Source organism: Gadus morhua, chromosome 7 (genome assembly GCF_902167405.1).
Source record: "Gadus morhua chromosome 7, gadMor3.0, whole genome shotgun sequence".
NCBI lineage: Eukaryota > Metazoa > Chordata > Actinopteri > Gadiformes > Gadidae > Gadus > Gadus morhua.
In genome coordinates this window covers 16,628,859-16,650,603 of record NC_044054.1, presented here as the reverse complement: position 1 = coordinate 16,650,603, position 21,745 = coordinate 16,628,859, and the positions used below count along the sequence as shown (strand labels likewise).

Here is a 21,745-nt window from a genome sequence, read left to right as displayed (position 1 = left end):
GGTTTTTGTTTGCCCTACAATATGATGGAATGCAGTAATGTTAATTGTTTCTTAAAATAGCACTGCGTTGCCAAATGTCTGCAGAAATAATAAAACTAAAACTAGCATCTAAAATCTGAAACGATGAACTGCGACATTTGAAAGATGAAATGAGGACATGAGAGAAAAGTTGCATGAAAGTTCTGAGGCGCTCCAATATGTACATGCGTCTCCTGACACCACAGTGTTGCACGCAGTACAGAACAGCTCCTCGCACCGGTTTTGCATCGCATTCTCTGCGGGTTCTTCCGGAAAGCCCCACCATCAGATAAGATGAGTAAGAATCCTCCATGTCACAGATGTACAAGCAGGGCTTGAACACTAATAGTTTCCATTCGTAATGGACTTTAAAACCCTGCCCAACGGGCTGCTCTGCACATGCACTCGATGTATGCCTGATAACCAGCAACCCGGCCGCCTTTGATAACACCATGTCTCCACACGCTCAGTCATCATGGTGTGGTGGACGGGTTGTCTGGCCGTGCTGAAACGCCTACACTACTGTGTTGGTGAGCATGATGCACTCCACCGCTCTTACTGGGAGTGTTGTAACTAATATAACTGATTATCTGATGAGCACCCCAAAGGCATGCACGTACATGGAGTAACAAATGTACCGAATCACATTCAGCCCTTGTTGAATTGCTATGGCAGGGCAAACGCATGCCACGGTAATAATGTTGGAATTCCAATCCAATTGTTATCAGATACCAACGTCTAGAACCTGTCTGTTTGAGATACCCCCTTTTTTTTGATGATGTTCACTACGAAACTAAGTGGACGACTCGGGTTCAAAGGGTGCGCTAGCTGACCGCAGCAAGCTAACGCAGTGTTTTGGCTGCCTGCCAGATTGATGGCTAGTTGAATACACATTAGAAATGTCCTATTTAACTCTGAGGGTCACGACCCAAAAAGGCTCCGTGCCCAGGCCTATAGACTCTGAGAGAGAGAGTAATAATATGTTGTCATAAGAAATAACTTTTATCCTGAGGGCAGAGAGGGGGTTTGAGTTATGCGTTCTTGCGGGTGCTGAAAAGTGGATAGAACTAGGCAGTATATCCAGAGCAGTCTTGGATGTCCTTGTTTGTTGGCCAATTCATCAGGGCCATATTGTACAGCCTCACACATGTACACACGAGCACACGTATCTGGTACAGAAGATAATAGCAGGGTTGATTATCTGATTGACTGTGAAGCCAACTTGCTGAGGGTTGTTTTGGCTAGCCGAGGGACTTATCGACTGAGTTGCGTCTTTTAAGTTACCAGCTAAATGGTCCAACGGATGCCTGTCAGCCCAATCAATTGTGGGTTGAAAATCAGGATTTTTCTCCTTTTACAGAAAACCCACGAGATCAGCCAGGCGCTTCTGCTCTGGGTCAGTTGCTTCATGAACCACATCACAGGGGAAGCTCGCTTGGCTCTGTTACCGACAACAGTGAATGACTGGACGGACGGCTGAGCCATTAAAACCGTGTGGTGTAACAGTTGGTCCAAAACACACCATGCCGATTGGACTGTGTCACCGCGTCCGTCCTCAGACCGCACTCTAGGCAGGCGTCCCTCTCTGGCCGAGTGTCCTGACAGGCAAAAGGGCTGAGCTCAGTGAACGAAGCACACTAACTAGACCAGTGACTGGCTGGCTGGCCGGCCTGGCTCCCCTACCACAGAGACTGGGTCTGGGCCAGAACCCGAGTCGGCCGTTCACTTCCAAAGGGGTTGAGTCAGAAGCCTGCTAAACCCAGTCACCTCCTCAGGGGACGTTTGAGGAGAAACGTCTTCAGGGTGGGGAAGCCTAACAGCGCAAATATCAATTTCCAAAATCATTCAGACACCGTTTAAATACAAATCAGATTGTGAGAGAGTGTTGTCCCTAATATACATGTTTGGATCTTTAAGACACAATTGACATGTATTTGATGCATTTAAGTCCAATCATTTGGACCTGCACCATCATATTCCAGAAACAGCTTCAGTCCCCAGGCCAAGTGGATACTCTACTATACCAGTCAATGCTACTTTCAGAAGTCATCGTTTTGTTTATCACTGCATAGACCGGGGAGTGTCCTAATTTGATTGTAAGGTCACAAAGCTGTGCAGAAGTGACCGCTCTGTTCAGGTGAAGCCGGCTGACTCTAGTCTGGGCCTATTTGAATCAGCTTGTTATATCCTACAGGCTTTGATGGGCATACAAACAAGGATTTCTCTTTGATTTGTCTCTCTTGATCACATTTGTAGATTGGGGGGGGAGCAGGCAATTTGGAAAATACACATTGAGTGAGGCCTGCTCCTATCATAACTTGCATTGATAATCAACAGGCCCAATATACTATAATAGCTCTCCCCCCTCCTGTTCTGTTACGGTGAGTGTAACGTGTGATCTAAGTGCGCTTACTTTGAGAAAAGGAGGGATGAGGAGTTTGACACAGTAATCTTTGGGTTATTTCTTTTAGTTTCTGGTGACCAACGTTTACCGTCAGTCAGACCATTAAAGAAATACAATTAAAATTATAATTGGCACAGCCCTTATTAGAATATGTAGTTAACATCATAACTTTCTCTTGCCATGGCATCTACTACACTGCCTTCCTAGGAGCCGTTGCAATTTCTGGCCAATAACAGGAAAACAATTGATGTTTGCAAGTTTTCAACAGCAAAAAGCAAACCGTATTGTAATGTTACATGGGAAAACTGGGATGAGGTCCAACCAAGCCCAGACACTCAAGAAGCAGTACAGAGCCGAAGAATATACAAAAAAACTAGAGAACCAAAGTATGTGATGAGATTTTTAGTTTACCTGCTAGTTCCAGCCCTGATGGCTTTCTGGATAAATGGCCGTCCTGACACTATTTTTGGATGAGTGTTGTTTATGTGCGTCTTTGTTTAGCTGTGAATAAGTCTTTGTGAGACTGTGGCTTTGTGTGAGTCTGACTGTATTTACTGTAGTCTAGCCCACTACAGTACATACAATGCATCATTGTTGTTGCTCATTTGGGAATTGTCATTCCGTCTAAAGCAACATCTGTCTTCTCTACTTCTATTTCAGTTCTCTGCTCTCCCACCATTTACCTTTTTTAAGTGGCTGACCCATGCTCTCTTAAGGCTCTTTTCCATCACATGTTACTGCTGAACTATTCTCGGCTGTCCTCGTCTGTTTTAGTTTTCCATTTGAGAAAGGATTGATACTACCTGGTACCTGTGCCTTTTTCTCTGTATCACCTGTTGAGGTTCCAGGCGAGCGGAGGATACCAAAAAGTTATTTGAAAAAACACAGACTACAGATGGGTCGGAGAAAATCGTCTCTAGAATCATCCAACTGCGTATTCTCCGCACATCTTCCCCGGCTCTCTTTCTACCCGGTTGCCATCCCAAACGGCAGTAAAGCCATTGATTATAATGATGAGTTTGATGATGATTAGGGAGAGAATTTCATCCTGTTTGAAATGAAAACAAAGCATTAGCTCTGCCATCTGCTCTCCCTGCAGTCCTCCTCTTCCAGGTTTAATGGATGGGTGAAGGCATACTGGGGGGGGGGGGGGTTAGGGGGGGGGGGGTACTGGAGGAATTAATACAATGGATGGGTGGATGAATTGAACAGAGGTGTTGATGGATTCATACAAAGGATGGATGAGTGAAAGACGGCCAGATGGAATGAGGTCTTAAATGGATTCTGGAGACGTGCATAGCGCCAAGCAAAAAGTGTCTGATTGGATTTGAAGGAATGGAGCTGACCCTTGGCTGAGACCGCGGCTCGGCAAAACAACCCTCAAGCATTTTGATGGAGATGGTGGGTATTTCAAAAATTTTCAAAAATTCTCTCAGAAGGCAGTAAGAACTAAAAGGGGGGAAAGGGAACCAGGCATGAAGGAGGCAAACGGCTGAAAGATTAAATGGATGTATCATCCACTGAGGACCTGAAGGAGGCCCAGGGTGAGGAGTAAACAGATATGACTAAGTGGAACACTACCAGGACTAGTGCTCCCCTGGGAGTGAGAGGGACACGGAGATAGTTTAGTGTCTACCACACCGCACCAACTCACACATACATGAAAACAAATCTATGGATGCTGTTTGTGTAAATGTCTCGCTAATGGAGCGGTTTTATCTGTCAAGCTGATAGAATTACAGCTTTGGCTGACAAACCTTGCATGTCAATGAACCTCACTAGTGTGTTGCTAGCAGTTGTGCCGTGTCGGTGGGCAGTCACTCACATCTTTACAGACAATAATTATTTTAATAATAAAAGCAACAATTAGCCAAAATATTTGTCAAATTTTGGTTGATATGTGAATCACCACCAAAATAAGAAAAGGATTTGCATTGTTTGAACGGAGTAAGGCACATGTAGCGCAATTCTATTTTGGACGCAAACATTATGTTGCGTCTGTCCCGGCTAACTGAAGCATCTGTCGGGGGCTTTGAGCTGTACAACAAAAATAGAAGAACCGGCAAAACAGTTCCTTGAAAGCAGTTTAAATTGGTTATCAGTACAAGGTCCATGGTTTCTTTGCAAAATTAGAACTAAACAATTTTATATTAGCAAGGTCTACCAACCGATTTCTTAAGGTTTAAAACGTAATGGCTGTCGCTAGGGGTCTCTCAATAAAAACAATCCAAAAAGACATAGTTTAATGACATTGAACTAAAACAACTATGGGAGTTGTTGTCTACTCCACATTGCCATTGAATATCTACCGATGTGACTCATGCAGAAATTATGTTCATGGACGCTTTAATGTATTCAAGTTTTATTGACGTAATGTTCAGTCCCCATTTGATAACATTATGTCACCTCATTCTAATGAATTGGCCGAAAGTACCGTACGGTTACCTTGCTGACTAACCATTAGATGGGTCGACTCGACAGCCAAAACCGCTGTAGATAATGCCATGTGGCGAGTTAAATTGTGGAGCAGTTCACCTCTGTTAACCTTGGTGGAAACAGTCAAACTGATACAGATTCAGCTGACTTTTGGTTTCTGGTGGAAGCTCTCGCAGACAGCTCTCATTGATATTTAGGCTGTGTATTAGATTGGAGTTTTGGGGTATTTCTTGCAAGTTTATTTCAGAAATACATGGTGGCAATTTGCACATGATATGAGGTGCAATTCCATCCACCTGTTATTATGTTAATTTTTTATTGGCGCATAAAATATTCTAAAACTTTCATTTAGCCTTGAATCGTTCGTTTGAGGGAACGTTTGAGGGCTAAGAACTAAATTCCCACTCATAACTAAAGGCAATAAAACCAAAGTTAATATCCCCGAACTCTTTCATAAAAAAGGTTTGATCTGCCATCTTTTGAGCTGTAAGCACTTACAATTAATAATTCAGTATCTTATTTTTAATACATACTCTTCCTCTGAACATCATTCAGCGTTTGTGTGTTGGTGTGAACACTTCAATGATTCGGTATTTTATTTTTACTACAATTTTAAATGCATACTTTTCCTCTGTGTCATTCAGTGTTGTTGTGTCGGTGTGTATGTGTGTTGGTGTGTTGTGGTGGAGCAGGGCCAGGGGAACATGTTTTCTACAGGCCCTGTTGTCTGGATCAGCGGCCGTGGTGGTGAGAGGGGGTGGGGGGACCGGGTCTGTTTGTGGGCTTACTGGAAGTGTGTCAGACAGCTGAGGAATGCAGAGAATAGGGTGGGAATGTGATTTTGTATGTGCGTGTGTGTCTGCGTGTCTGTGTGCGTGTGTGTCTGCGTGTCTGTGTGTGTGTGTGTGTATGTGTGTGTAAGTGTTTTTTTGTCGCACAATAAAGGTCCATGGGTTTGAGCATTTTGGCAGATGTTGTACATATTGATATCAGCAATGCTCGGCACTTATTGTCCGCTTTTGACTAATAGCTTTGGGCTGAGGCCGGGGTCCAACAGGACTTGTTTCAGCTCCTAGACGGTATGAACGCAGACTGCATGTAAACCCAAAGGTGGCTACACTCTTAAGAAGACCATTGCATTTGTAGGTGCCCACTGCAACCAATAAGCATGCAGTACATACAAAGCAGTACAGAATGATCCAAAAAACCAATACTCCTCCCACGACTTTGACCTCCCCTGCGGTGTCTTCTTGCCTTACCTAGATGTGTTGGCAAGTTTGGATTTGATACTGAAAACCATAAATAACTGAGTAACCCTGGAGGTATTTCATTAAAATCCTAAAAAGTTTGATCTCCATGCCCTTTGTTTCCAGACCCAGGGTATGAGCCAAACTGCTGCTCGGTATCTCACGATTCTTCTTGCTGTTGTACTTTCGAAAATGTCTGGTATCGATCGACAAGAGATACCCACCTCATACACTCTAGTATTTGTGTATGGTTGGAAGAATACCCCACTGATACAATGAATCCTTTATCTTTTCATGGATTGAAATGGATTGGCTCCACTTATAGTTTATTTCCCTGTTAATTCAATCACTTCAACACTTTGTACTAAGCTAGCTGTCGGAGATCACATGTTGTGTCAATGTCTATCCAAAGTAGGTCAATACATTTACCTGCTGTTGGTTCTGAACCACACACCGGGAGAAAGCAATTGTGTAGTATGTGCTACACTGTCTGTAGTAGGCAGCCATGGATCTCGTGTGTGTGTGTGTGTGTGTGTGTGTGTGTGTGTGTGTGGTGTGTGTGTGTGTGTGTGTGTGTGTGTGTGTGTGTGTGTGTGTGTGTGTGTGTGCTGGTTAATCCCTACAGCTTGCTCTAGCAGAATAACAGTAGGGTTATCAGTTATTTCAACAGGTGTGGGGGGTGTGGGTGTGGGGGGGGGTGGTCAGCCGGTTTATGCCGGTTTATGTTTTGGTGGCAGGATTCCTGGTGGCAGTACTGTGCTGTGTTTGTTGTGCTCAGTGTGAGGGTAGGAGGGTCGGTGGGTGCAGAGCACACTGAGAGGAGCCATACCACCCATAATATTCTACCTTTCCTCCTTGGCCTCTCCCCCTCCCCCAGGCTTCAGACCTCCATTCCTCCACATCCTGCTTTTTACTACCAACTCCACCGAGTTTTTAATACTAACCACAGGCCAGGTGTGTGTGTGTGTGTGTGTGTGTGTGTGTTGGTTTCGAGGTGGGTGTGTAGGGGATGTGGTGGGCTAGGGTGTTGTTTCAGTGTGTGGGAGAGAGAGAGGGGAGCAGCAGGGGTCATTTGTAGTTAGAAGTTCACAAAATGAATTCACAATGTTGAATGAAAAGTGTGTTATATTATAGTGAACTCATGGATATTAAATAAGGTATCTTTTATGAAGATCTTCATACGAAAAAACTATAAAATATGGAAGCTACAAAAGCTAATAACCTAAATGTATAAAGTATTTGCATAAAGGTATAGGCTAGAAGGTGATTTCTACCACCCGGATGGGCATATAAAGCCATTGACATGTTCCAGATGTAACGTAGTGTTACCGTTAATAAACAATTTGGATAATGCCGGTACACAGAACTCCACAGACAAGATAAAATAGGTCCAGTCCTTTGTAGACATTTGAAGGTGGAAATAGTAGATACAGTACACATGCAGTATGAATGGAATGTTTTTTCTCAATGGATGGATTTTGCTAGTTTACCATCAACAGACCAATTCGCAAAGATATTAGTCCGGAACTCTCAGACCATTTTCAATCAGCGCAGCCATCTTGGTTGTTTATGACGCCACAACAGTGCTTTTCTGCGCAATCTTCGTATTAAGCACGCGCAATATACGATGCACAGCTGTTATTTGCCCGACCCGGGGCCAGTTCTTCTAGAAATTGTCCGAACAGAACAGTGGCCGGATTCATACCCCACAATATAATGAGCTCGCAGTTTCCTCTGGTTTCCAGGCAAAGATTTTGCTCCCAAGTCCTCAAATTGCATGCGTTTTTGGCCAATTATTTTTAACAAATCAAGCAGTAATCAACGACGGAGAACATTTTTCATTTTTGGCACGGCTAGGTCAGTTGCTATGCTGATTGGATCACAATCTCAATGTCCAGTTGATCAATCAGATTGCTGGGTCGGAGCTACCCGTAATGCTGGGCTAAATCTTGCGTTGCTGGGGAAAGTCTTCCCCAAGCCTTTGTTTGAACTCCCAAACGTGGTTAAGGCAGTTCTCTAATGCCCCTGGAGACGGTTCGTATTGAACCTTTTCTTGTTGGCAGGACATGACTGATCGGCGTGTCCGTCTTCCTGTCCGTCTGTCTGCCAGTACATTTGCCTTGCTTGGAGAAGAGCAGGGAGCCTCTTTGTTTTATTTCATTTTCTTGTCGTTTTTATTGTTTGTCTAACAGAATTTTGTTCCACATTGTATATTCAGGTGGAACTTGGGGTGAATGATGATGCAGCAGAAAGGAGAAATGATAATAAATGAGTCTTAAAAACCGGGATAAGCAAAACGTCTAATTGCTAGTGGGGAGACCCCTGGCGACACAGCTCTGTGGCCCAGAGCAGGGGGGCATCATTATAACACACTTGCTCTGGAGCTAGGATGCTAAGCGTGTGTGTGTGTATTTATCCGCAAAATGTGTTGACTTCAGGACGGAGATATTCATCTGCATATCAGCACTGATGCTGATTATGGAAACACAAAACGTTGAGCAAACCCCGCCTTGCTCTTCTGTTATCTCCCAACCGCTCTTGCACTCTTTATCTCACTCTTCCTGTCCCTCTGCCTTGCCTCACTTTGCTCTCATTTTCATATTTTTTCATATCTCTCTTTCTTTCTTTCTCTCTCTCCGTGTAGCAGCCGGGTCTCTCACTCTCTGATTGGATCCTCTACTGGATCATTCTCTTTCTAACGCGTTTTCACTGTTTCTGGCTGTGAGGGTGAGTTGAGAGGAGCGAAATGGTCGGGGTCAGCACCCTCTCATGATAAAGTGGAAGCAGCCGTGCGCTCCCTCCAGGTAGGGTCTCCTGCTGAACGCCGTGGCTCCAGCCTGGGTATGTCAGGTGGGTTGGGGCTCGTTGACCTGCTCCTGAACACCGTGGCTCCAGCAGCGGGGACACGGGTCCTAATTCTAGTCAAAAAGTGCAACTTTTGTAAAAATGTGTTTCTGCGCGTTCCGTAGCACCATACAACAAATAACGGGAAACCTTAACCTGCAAATAAGACTTTTGACTTTGTGCATCCTGACACCATGGGCATTATGTGTTTGACACCTGCCCTGTGCGAGCCGTCACCGGCCGCCATTTCTGTGGTTTGAAATTCCGATGCCAAGTGTAAAATGTACGACGGTTGCAATCATCAATCAAAAATGATTACTGACTTAGTAAGTAGATAAACACACCCCAACAAAAGGATTTAAGCACTATTATTTCGGTGTCATTTGTTACAAATGCCATTGCCATCGGTCAGCTATTGGTGAGTGAAATTTGCCAGGCTGATTGGAGTTGACTGTTCTTGCCTCAGTATGAGCCCGTTTAGATTTCAGAACGCTCCTGGGTCATTTCTGACCAATCAGGGCATCTCTTCTGTGATCCCGGAATCATCTTGCCTGTCAATCACGGGTGCATGAAATGGACCACAGTGAGGGTGGGGGCAGTGATGGTGGGGATGTTTTTTGGGTTGTTTAGTTTCAAAATCTGGCTCTTTTGTGCTCCTTTCTGCTCACTCACTATAACCACTATTACACAAAGCGCCTTTAAGAATAGAAAGCCTCTTAAGGCTTGAAAACGATGCTGATGAGTTTGCCAGTGTAGTCTGCCCGGAAAGAAAGTGTGACGATTCTCTGTCCCAAATGGTCCGGGAAACTTTCGACTGCTCCCGTGCACGTAGAAGATCAAGAGAGTGAAATGAAAAGATGTAGTGCAAACTTGGCCAAAGCTATTGGGTGTCAAACAAACCACTCATTCTGTCTGTCCCCACTACTCCTTTGTTTCTCTATCACCTCATATCATGCTCTGTCTGCCTCTCTCCTCTCGGCCCTTTCATCTCCAGTTTCTGCTTCTCACAACTAACCATTGGAAAATAGAGAATGAAGATACACTTTATTTTTTTACTTGAAGGTGAGAAAACTTAAGGCTGAGGCGACCATGTTGCTAGTGTAGATTTAAGTGTGCTTGTGTACCTCTGCTTTGTCCCGTAGCCTGTCTGCAAGGCTTGTATCCATGAGAACAAGCCTGGCATTCCAGGGCAGACTACACTAGCATTTTTAACCAGGGAAAAAAAAGCCAGCTCACTGTATCCAAATCTACAATACATTTGTAAAGGTTTCATTAACCCATAGTTTATACATGCACACGCACATAGGGCCCCCAGCTGAGGACATGTCAATACATTTATATTATAAATATTAAAACATATATTGTGGCAAGTTTTTGTAATGATCCAACCCTCCATTCTTGGTAAAAACTAGTGCTGTCAAGCGATTAAAATATTTGATCGTGATTAATCGCATTAATGCCATAGTTAACTCAAGATTAATCGCGAGCAATCGCGATTAATCGCAAATGTTTTTTCTATGCTAAATATCCCTTGATTTCTTTGTCCCATTCATTTCTCATTTTAATGCTCTTATCAACATGGAGAAGTGCATCGGCCTGCCTTGTGCAAATATTTTTTTATTGATAACAACATTGGCATATATTGATCAAAACAGGACGATACAAAAAAAAAGCCTATAGTGCAATTAAACGATGAACATACAAACATACTGCCTTGAACATAGCAGTCAGGCTACTGCTTCATTGTTTTGAGCCAAAGAAAAAAATTGAAAAAAAAATTGAAAAAAAAGAAGAATTGCGTTAATCGAGCGATAAAAAAAATTAACGCCGTTAAAATTTGTTTGCGTTAACGCCGTTAATAACGCGTTTAACTGACGGCACTAGTAAAAACATATTGTATATCGAAATTCATAAACTGATTAATGGTTACCCAGATAGACAGACGGACACACCCCTTTGTTGTCTGACTCATTTCTGTTAACTGGGTGAACTTGGGATGGGGGGCTAAACCCTCACACCAAAACCCCACACACTGGTGGGAAAGCTGGAGGGATTACATGGAAAAGCGGGAATTCTTGATCTCTTACTGACAAGAGGTATGTCAAGAATGAGGCAAAAAAAAAGATCCCCCTCACACACACACACACACACACACACAAGGGGCCAATTGTGGGACCATGGTGTGGCGCATAGAGTATCAAATTCTAATCCATAAGTGTGAAAGGAATGGTGTGTGCGTGTTTCTGTGCACACAAACCCACACACATGTACTTCTGTCCAAGGCGAGGGGATTTGTCTAGCCGCTTGCTTTTGGGAAATCCATTGTTGGTATGCAGGGAAACTTTTGCATTCATTTCACTGTGTGGGTGTGTGTGTGTGTGGGTGTGTGTGTGTGTGGGTGTGCGTGTGTGTGTGCGCGCGCGCGTCACACATCATTTTAAAAGTTGGTTAGGTATCAGAAATAAACACTAAGTCAATAATGCGATGTCATTGAAGATGGGTGCATGTTGTTTTGAGATATCAGTAGGGTAGAGCATATATCGTAAAGCTTGCAAGCCTATTAATGAGATGGATACTATCGCTCGTTTTAAGGGCCTCCTGCTCCTCTGCCGTCCATGGAGCATCCGTAATGTTTTACATAGTGCCTCAGAGTTAAATGGCTGTTTACACAAGAGGTTTCCGCTGGGCAGGCCGGCGAGGCCAGACCGAGCAGCTAAACGTCTCGGTGCCCAGCCGAGAAGGGAAAAAAAGGAAAGAAAAGGTCTTGGTGTCAGCGAGCGCTGGCCCGTCCAGCCCCCGGCTGTACAGTGTGCAGCGTTAGGAGGGTAGGAGGAAACAGAGATTTATGGGGCCGGGGGGGGGGGGCGGGGAGTCTGAATTATTAGGTCAGAACAGTAGTGTCAAAATAATGATCCGTCTGTGTTGGTCTGTCTGCAGGCTTTCCTGTCTGCGTCTCAGGCTTCATATCTCTCCACTTGTTTGTTTTTATTTGTGCCACACATAACCTCATTCAGTATGTTAATATTAGATTGTCACGCATTGTAATCCATTTGAACACTCAAAGAACACAGAGATTGTTGAATATGCTTGTTTGGTTTGCTTTGGTTGTGAACCTAATGATTTATTTATTTACTAGATACTTGACCTAGTTACAACTGGAGCTGCAGCACTGTCCCACTGATTTGTCAAGCAAGTACACACACAAACAACACACACACACACACACACACACACACACACACACACACACACACACACACACACACACACACACACACACACACACACACACACACAGTTGATGACACAAAGATGTGTTGAATATGTTGTGAAGAACAAGTTTTTAGTTTACTTATTTATCTCACGTCTCCTAATTGCCTCATCTTTATATCCTTTACATCCTTTCCTCTTATTTTGAGCCATACATTTGGGGTTGCTGTCTGGAATAGTTTCCGCATGGCTCACCAGAGTAACATCCCAGTAATAAACCCTTGTAAAAAACCATCTTATCCCACAGAGGGGATGTTGTTTGTTTGTTGTTGTTATTTTGTGGTTAATTTTATGAGGCCGGAGCCTTGCTGAGCTCTCCTAAGAAATATCAGGAGAGGGGGGCGGGGGGGCTGAGCACATGTGGATTCAGAACCTTCCCTCCAGAGCACATGTACACTCCTACCTGAAGCCTGGAGTTAGAAGGTACCTGATAGTTTACATCGTCTGTGAGGCCATACATTTGTGTTTAATCTCATTTTACCATATCGTCATTCGTATCAATATTTAAATCATTCAGAATTCATTTAGACGTCGACACCGAGTGTAACAAAATACCAACACTTGATTATTTGAGAGGCAATACAATAGCAAACGCGCTCGCTGGTAATCTTCTCAAAGTTTTTCAAAGTCTTCTCAAAGTGTTTTTGGAATTATTTTTATTTGAACAAGTCCCTTGTCTGGTTTATGTTCTTAAAATAAGCACGTTTTCAATGTTTGTTTCAAAGGTCTGTTTAAAGAGCTCTCTTCACATGATCAGCACATCGCCTTCCCCTTTTCATAAAAGGGTCAGAGGTGTGTGTGTGTGTGTGTGTGTGTGTGTGTGTGTGTGTGTGTGTGTGTGTGTGTGTGTGTGTGTGTGTGTGTGTGTGTGTGTGTGTGTGTGTGTGTGTTGGAGAGAACACACAATGTTACATGTGAGAGTGAGAATCTGTGTGTCTGTGTGTGAGAACGCACATTGTTCTGCGTGTGTGTGTGTGTGTCTCTTTGTGGAATTGAATTGCTTTCAGAAGGTCAAGCAAAGTTCCTGACCCCATTTCCGCATGTTGTTTGCAGTAATGCCCGAGGGTTCAGGGACCAAACTATCCGTCACCCTCCTCAAGCCCAAGACTCAATGTGCTTCAGTGGGGTTGTCAACGGTGTAACTTTAAATCATGTCTTCCCAGCAGCGGGGTCATGACCCTGAACGGACGTCCCTCCGATAATATGAACCTGGGATCTGCATGAACTCTGCCCTGCTGCAGACCCTGGTTGTCTTGATGTAGTGGTTGTATGCTCGGTAGACAACCACATCAGCAATGTTAAATGTGATATTATAGTTGCATCACAGAACAATCAGACGGACTGCCTGAAGCGCTGGTACTGGATGAACCGGAGACTTGTACTCATCTGAAGCAGGTTGCTTGTTGAGGAGGCCACAGTTTTCACATGTCTCTGCTGAGATGAAGCCCAATAGGTCATTTTCAAAGAACACGTTTTTGTTTCTATTTTAGTGCAAGTAAACCCTCTGCATTCAAACACTGAGATTCAAAAACAAGTGTTTTGGGCTGTACTTCTAGGAAGGAGGTGAGAGGTGTTGTCTCCATGGTTACGACCCAGGGCAAAATGATTGTGTCATGGTTATTTTAAGCTCGTACCGTCATTGAGATGTTGTAGTTGAAATGCACCGCACATTGTTGGTTACACTATAAGTATCCAAGAAACTTAAAGCATTCATATTTTGCACTTATTGTGTCTAATAATTTAATTTGGGGGTACTGCTAGATTAGGTTTGCATGCTTTAATGTTAAAAATGCAACTTATTATTCGCACACTGTTCATTGTTGCAGACCCGCTTTAAGCCTCTGTCAAAGAAGACCGGTTTTAGCTCCTGTCTCACACACGCAAATACATTGTGCGTGTCTGTTTTGAAGGCCTCTGTTTGATTACGAGTCCGAGTTCGATACCAAATCATAAATTCACTACACCAGAACATCAACAACATTGATAGAGCTGACTATGGGTCTTTGAGGCGTAGAACAGAAAAAGAGTCATTTCGCTTGAAAAGTAAGGATACAGCTGCCTAAAAATAATTAGGACAGTGAGGTTTCCTTATGCCACCGGACCATAATAATAAGTGTAGAAATTCAAAATAAACTATTTTGTTAAAATAACTCCCATGTTTGTTTTAAACAGAACAAATCCTCAACTAATAAAGTCTTCTAAACCCCTGCTGGCCGTTCATGTGCCTCTTCCATCGTTTAGCTTCACGTCGGATTTGACTATGGAGGTTAATTGTGATAAAGATGTCATCAATGATTCTTCTCTCTCTCTCTTTCTCCCCCAGTCTCCTCCCAGAGATGGGCGTGGCTTCTCCCTGCGGGCCGTCAGGGCGGACACACCCTCGGTTTGCCTGTGAGGAGGACGAGGAGGAGGAGGAGGAGGATGAGGAGGGGGACGAAGAGGAAGATGACGAGGAGGGCGAGGGCAGTGTCATGAAGGTGATGAGAACCCCCCTCCCGCCACCCCCTCCAGCCCAGCTGTACAGCCGGTATGACCTGGATGAGCTGGACGTGGCCTGGCTGGGTCTGGTGAACCAGGAGTTCAGACAGATGGGTACGTTTACCACACAGCAACCTGCGTCTTCAGTCGCTGAAGAACCATAGTGATAGATCTTGGCACTTGGATTGATGTTTTGTTGCCTTTTTTCGACTACGTGTTAGGAGGAAGTTCTCGGAACTAAACGCAGTCACTACCTTTTTTTAAATGTATGTTTTTTTCCTGTGGTTAATCTTTTTTTAGATCATAGATTTTATACAATCTGTACAATTTAGTGTTTTGAGAAATCGATGCTGAAGTCTATGGGTTTGGCGCATAGCTTGAGTAGCTTCTAGGGGTGTACGGCATACGATTAACATATTAATAGATCCTGCCTTACTAGATTATAAGCACTGGTGGGTTTTTGTTGAAAAAACCAAGTCGGTTATAATGGAGACCTTTTTTAAGAATGTATCCACACCTCAGAGGTTTGTCGGTCTCTGATATCTCCTCTCACTCCTAAAGCCACGTTAATTACTTCAGATATTAAGCACAAGAAGAGACTTGATCTTAGCAATTACCATTACCAGTGAAGTCCAGCACACACACACACACTCTCTCTATGGATCTCATTAATTGTGTGGCTGTTGTCTTCATATAGCCTGGCTGTGTTGGGATAGGGTGCTCTGGGCAGTGCAGTACGACTCCACCCCCCCCCCCCCCCCCCAATTGTGTGTGTGTGTGTGTGTGCGTGTGTGTGTGTGTGTGTGTGTGTGTGTGTGTGTGTGTGTGTGTGTGTGTGTGTGTGTGTGTGTGTGTGTGTGTGTGTGTGTGTGTGTGTGAGAGAGAGATAAAATGGCGTAAAGTAAACAAAATGTTGACCTCCTACCACCTTTTACCCCTGTTTCATTCTTCAGGGCTGAGATAATTCACCCACAAAACATGATGAAGAACAGGCTCTCCCTCTATATCTCTCTCTTTTTGTCTGTCTGCCTCTTTATCATCGTTGTTGCCCTTGAATTAAACACACATGTACAGACACACGTAAAATACATACTGTTGGCGCATCCACAGCCCAGTTTGTTTCTGTTCTTAGAACTATGAAGAAACTAAACGTTGAACATAGGTAAACAAAGAGATGTTTCTGTGTGTGTGACTCATTTTTTGAGATTATCCTTCACCTGCCTGTCCAATCAGAGACATCTTATTTTGCCTTTCCAAAGGCGTGCAGTTTGAAAGGTGTGTGTGTGTGTGTGTGTGTGTGTGTGTGTGTGTGTGTGTGTGTGTGTGTGTGTGTGTGTGTGTGTGTGTGTGTGTGTGTGTGTGTGTGTGTGTGTGTGTGTGTGTGTGTGTGTGTGTGTGTGTTCTTTGCCCTTTGTCGTTTTGTTCCCCTCAGACAAACAAAGTCAGATGAGCAAATACAAAGAGCCCTAGTCCTGGCCAGCACGCTTACTCACAGACTGTACACACACGCACGCGCACACACTTTCCATGTGTGCGTGCGTGTGCGCCCACACACTGGTGTACATGCAGATGCGCAGACACACCCGAGTTTGTAGAGGAGCTCTGTTTGAACAGGACACTCCCTCCTGCCTTGTTCTCTTCATTGTGTTTAGCGGTACATGATGTAAATGTCACAGCCAGTTAATGTCCAACTTGACTTCCTCAAATCTGTACTGTTTCCACAGTCTCCCAGCCACCAGCAGGCTGGAACTAACTCCCTATTCTTTAACATTGACACAAAATCTCACTAGATTATTTAATTAAGGTTTAAAAAAGGTTTTGGTGTGCAACTTGTGTGTTGTACTTTTTTATACTTAGAATAATGGCTGAACTCAACGTTCATGTGTAGACCCAACACCACCTTGACCCTGACATATTGAGGGTTAGGCCAGCGATACAGCTAGAGTGGAGGCCAAGAGGACCCAAACTCAAACCTTAAAACCCATTAAAGGTTGTATCAGCGATTCTAGGCCGAAACTTAAATGATCACTTTCATCTTCTCTTTCCTTACGATCCGCTAGCTGCCCGCCCAATAAGCAGCCCGTCAAAAAAACGTGTCTCTGTAGACAGCCTATGCTCCGAGATCATACTCAAAAACAAATGGTACTTCCAACCACAACCACTCAAACCAAAATAAATAGTATTCCAACCAATCATCGACAAGGGGTGGGTGCTGTGGGTCTTTGCGCAGCGTTCATGACGGTTTGTACTGGATGCACGGGACACGGAAGGGAGGGGCGAGTGGGCTCTGTTTGTTTGGGATCTCGCTCCAAATACCAACAGAAGTGTCGTCCCCCAACGTCGCTGATACAGCCTTTAAACATCCCTCCTGGCTCTCAAAAATGCAACACATCTCTCAGGTTACAGCCATCGTGCCTGTTGGTCAGAGGGTTTCCTCCCTCGCTGGCCTCCAGCTCAGTGCTCTCAACACAAGCTTTTGTTCTGCGCGTGCGCTTTGCATTATGAAAGCAAGTGTCACATAATGACAATAGTTTCTACTTACATATTCTGCATACTTTTCACCTGCGTTTTTCTACCATGATTAACCATTGGTGTCAACCTGGCACTTTGCTCTTGAAGGCAAATTGTGTGTAAAAGTGCAGCGGACTCAGCGCATTCAGACGTACAGAAAGATAGTAAAAGGCTGCTCATCTCCAGCAAGTTATTGGAGCAGTACTTGTTTATGTAAAACTCTGCGGTACATTTCCTCTGCCATTAAACTGTTTCCCGCTGTTAGCAATGTGCCTTCATCTGCAGTCATGTGTTTTAAAATAAACACTGGAAGCATTACAGATGACTTATCTGTAATCCACTGAGTCTAATCCCATGTGCTACCTTACACCTGGAGCAAGTGAGCTCTGCTCTTCCAGAGACCCGTTTGAAGCATACTTTTAGTGCCTTCACTGTTGGCCGCTCTTTGTTTTATGTGGAAGACATCTGATGTTCAACCCATCTCCTCCAGTATTCTACTGCCTCTGGCAATTGCTTTGAGTTCAGTCTTAATAGGTAGTGCTATTTCGGACCCATATCGAGATGGTGGAAGAGATGCGTTACATGCTATTTTACAATTACTCCCTTATCTATAATAGCCAGATGAGAATCCTTAGAGTGTCCTTTCTTGTTTTTGCTTGGAAGTAACAAACACTTGCATCACATTACATCAGAAGCTCTGTGTGTGTGTGTGTGTGTGTGTGTGTGTGTGTGTGTGTGTGTGTGTGTGTGTGTGTGTGTGTGTGTGTGTGTGTGTGTGTGTGTGTGTGTGTGTGTGTTTGTGTGTGTGTGCGCGTGTGCGTGTGCGTGCGTGCGTGCGGCTAGGTGTCATTGGCCTGCACCCCACATGATTAACAAACAGTGAAATGACCGCAAGCAGTAGGGACACTGCAGGACGTGATACGAAATGATCCACGCAGTAACACCAGCCACTGCATCCACTGCTGTGTGTACTGTATGTGCTGAACTGCAGTCGCCCCTGTTTGAACCTCGCTCAGCACCTTGTGAGCTCCCTGTGCTTCCCTCCGTTTGGCTGCAGCGCTGCCGGAGCTGGACGAGCTGACCATGGAGAGCGTGCTGGTGGAGCTGGAGAGCGTCTGCCAGGAGAAGATGCAGCAGGCCATCGAGACGGAGGAGGGCCTGGGCATCGAGTACGACGAGGACGTGGTGTGCGACGTGTGCCACTCCCCCGAGGGCGAGGACGGCAACGAGATGGTGTTCTGCGACAAGTGCAACATCTGCGTCCACCAGGTCAGCGGTGGCCCGCCTGTGTGTGCGTGTGTGTGTGTGTGTGTGTGCGGATGCGTTTGTGCGTTGTCTACATGCAGGATGTGTGGTTTCAGGGTTTACCGTGTCAGTATATATTCCGCACTCACTGGATGTCAGCATATGTCCTCCTCTTGCCACGTAGAGAATATAGAAATGTTGATCTTTCCTCGACAAATCAACAAATAGAAAGCAGAATGAATGTGGCAAAACAAAACCGAAATCAAAAGAAGGATGCAAAACCGGATGATACAATCCGTAAAACCATCTCTAAAAAGGTGGAGGGTTTTAAGAAGTCATTAGGAGATATGGTGAGGATTTAGCCAGCGTCATCTGGCTCACTGCAGAGCCCCTCAGGGCCCAATGTCGTCCTCCTGATTACCTTGTGTTCCCAATCAGAGCATACGGAAGCCTGCAAATCTGCCCGGCGCAGACCCATTTATTTTCATAATGAGCCAGGATTTCACAGCATCTCTCTGAAAGAAACAGTGTGATGAGAAGTCCTGTCTGGTCTTGCGGCAGGTCAATAAGCGCACAAAAGAGGTCCAGTCTGGATGTAAAGTAGGCTGCCTTAGAAAGGGGATTTTAAATGCCCAGAGAGAATGAAAAGGAAGGGTAACCCCTTTAGGTAAGGCAGTCTTGTGGCATCTTGTAAATATTGTTGGAGGGGTTTGATTTACATGCAGTCCCAGATATGACCTTAACAACAGCATGCCCAGTTAAAAGCCATTTAGTGAGTCTATGACTGTCTTAGACCTGAGCTTACATTGTGTCACATTGTGACATTATTGTCACAATGTGTGACAATGTTAATTAATTTGCCCCCTCAGCCTCTCTTCTCATTCCCTCGGCCTCTGCTTTTGACTGGCTGCTTTGACGTGAGTTCACACCGGTTGCTTTGACCTCATAACAGAATGGTAGGTGGGGCCTTCAGCTGCTGCTGGGCGGACACGGTTAAGAAGGAATCCCCCAACTTTTCAGAACTCATTATAAGTAGTGTAATAACAATATATAGTAGTGAATAACAATAGTATAGGAGTGGTGAATAATTGTTCATTTATTATAACTAATATGAATTATTCTACTCCTTACTACTCCTCTTTTGACGGAGTAATAAGGCAGGTTGTTCTATGAACCACTTATTTTATAACAATATTGTGATGGGATAGGATAGCTGCTACTACCTCCCACTACCACGACCACTACCACTACTACTAAAACCCTTCTATTATTCCTTCTCCTGCTCGCACCCGTGGCACGCTGCCTCTGCTCAGGGGCACATGTGATACAGGGAATTGAACCAGGAAGTGTTTAATTACCCCTCGCTCTCCCAAAATCCATTTACTATCCACCGAGTGATCAATCAATCCGGCTGGCAAGTGTCTTAGTTTGATCCGGTGTGGCGCTCCCATTAACGGTGAAGGAGACGGCGCTGGAGGGCCGTGGCTGTGGAGTCCGCGGTGTCCCAGCACTGGGTGTGACCCTCCCGCAGGACTGAGGTCCTGGGTGTCTGCTGTCGGGCTGGCTCCAGGGGTCTGGCGGTTTCAGCTGCCCTTTGATGCAGTTTGACCAGTTTGAGTGCCCCGAGGTTGAAGTACCGCCGTACATTCAAAGCGGCGTGTCTTCATTGGAACTTGCGTGGGTTGTGTTTCCGTTGAGCGCTCGAACACCAGCGCCGAGAGGGGATCTGAAAGACACTAACTTCCAACACACAACACTTACGTGATAATGCCGTTTAGCTATTCGAGGACTTATTCCAATAAAACCAATTAGAAATGAAATGTCTTTGTCGTGACAGCCCCATTTAAAATGTTACATGTTTATCCAGCGCCACTATTACATTGTTTGGGGAGAACCTTTTTATATATATAGACGTGAACCAAACCTTGAGCTTTGTGAACCGTTCCACCCCTAGTATTGCTACTCTGATCTTAGTGTTCCTCTCTTTTTATACAATAGTTAGAAAACCAATAGAATATAGTTGATGACCAACTAGTACAAACTAGATGAGTCCATCGTGCTGCATTGTTGGTAACCTCTGCCCCCCCCCCCCCCCAGGCCTGCTATGGGATCCTGAAGGTGCCCCAGGGGAACTGGCTGTGCCGGACCTGCGCTCTGGGTGTCCAGCCCAAGTGCCTCCTCTGCCCCAAGAGAGGGGGAGCGCTGAAGCCCACCCGCAGCGGGACCAAGTGGGTCCACGTCAGCTGTGCCTTATGGATCCCCGAGGTAAGATATACTAGTCCCTAATAGTCTAAAGACCAAATCGCACACCTTTCACCTATATGTGGGGCAAGCAATCATATTGCTGGAGGCCGCGATCTGTAAGTTCATAATTGTCTGTCAGCGAACACATTCTCTGCCAGCATTAGCAAACTTTTCCCGGAGCGACAACCATCGGAAACTACTGGTCCGGACGCTCATATTCTCGGTAATAGTGTTAAAATAAATACAGTGTAGGCTGGCTACTCTAGAATGCCCTTGTTGAAGTCCCCCTCTGAATGCTTCATCCAATGTCCTGTACCGAAACCTTCAGCTTTTTGTTGTCGGCCCAGGCTCGGTTACGTCCTCCCCAATAAGTTCTTCTATAGCGTAGCAGGACTGCTGGATCACAGACCACACACACTGACTGTGTGTGTATTCCAATCTGGGTTGGAATGCTTGTTTTGCATTAATGGCTTGATCATTGAACGTCCAATCAAAGCCACGAGATACTTTGGCCCATCCTTGGGATGCGGCAATTGGGAGAATGCAGATTGTATTACAGTATTTACATTTGAAAGTATTTTAGTTCAGTCGTAAATATGTATGAAAGTAATCGCAGTTAAACACAAGATTGTACTAACCGCTCTCAAGTGTGTTAAATGTGTGAAAGCTAATTCCATTTGCACACATTATCAACATGAAAGGGAGCTTATTGAAATCGGCACAAAACTAGTAAAACATGTACTGCATCTGCCAATGCACCTTAACTTGACTTAATGGTAGCGTAGTTAAATTATGGAAACCAGCCAGGGTAATTTAGATTTTCGATAGTATTCAGCCGAAAAATCCCATCCATCCCTTCAGGATGTACTAACTTCAGGTTGATCCTAAGCCACTCCTGCAAACCCTTGACTAGCTCGCTAGCTTTAGCAATAGGCCTGCCTAGCCTTTCTGAAGGCTCCAGTCATGCTCATTGAGTGCACGCGGGTAGGTGAGTAGACAGACAGGTAAGCCCTCCAATAATTTCCATTGGGACAATTGGATGGGCTAC

At 44.7% G+C, this 21,745-nt stretch overlaps 1 protein-coding gene across 1 annotated transcript in view; it reads left to right on the top strand.

The window, feature by feature from the left end:
* Positions 1 to 21,745, top strand: part of jade2 (jade family PHD finger 2) — a 119,062-nt gene that overhangs the window by 53,719 nt on the left and 43,598 nt on the right. The window contains exons 5-7 of the mRNA XM_030360219.1: positions 14,543 to 14,811; positions 18,266 to 18,477; positions 20,551 to 20,718. Coding sequence (XP_030216079.1) covers positions 14,543 to 14,811; positions 18,266 to 18,477; positions 20,551 to 20,718 — 649 coding nt within the window. The remainder of the gene's footprint in view (positions 1 to 14,542; positions 14,812 to 18,265; positions 18,478 to 20,550; positions 20,719 to 21,745) is intronic.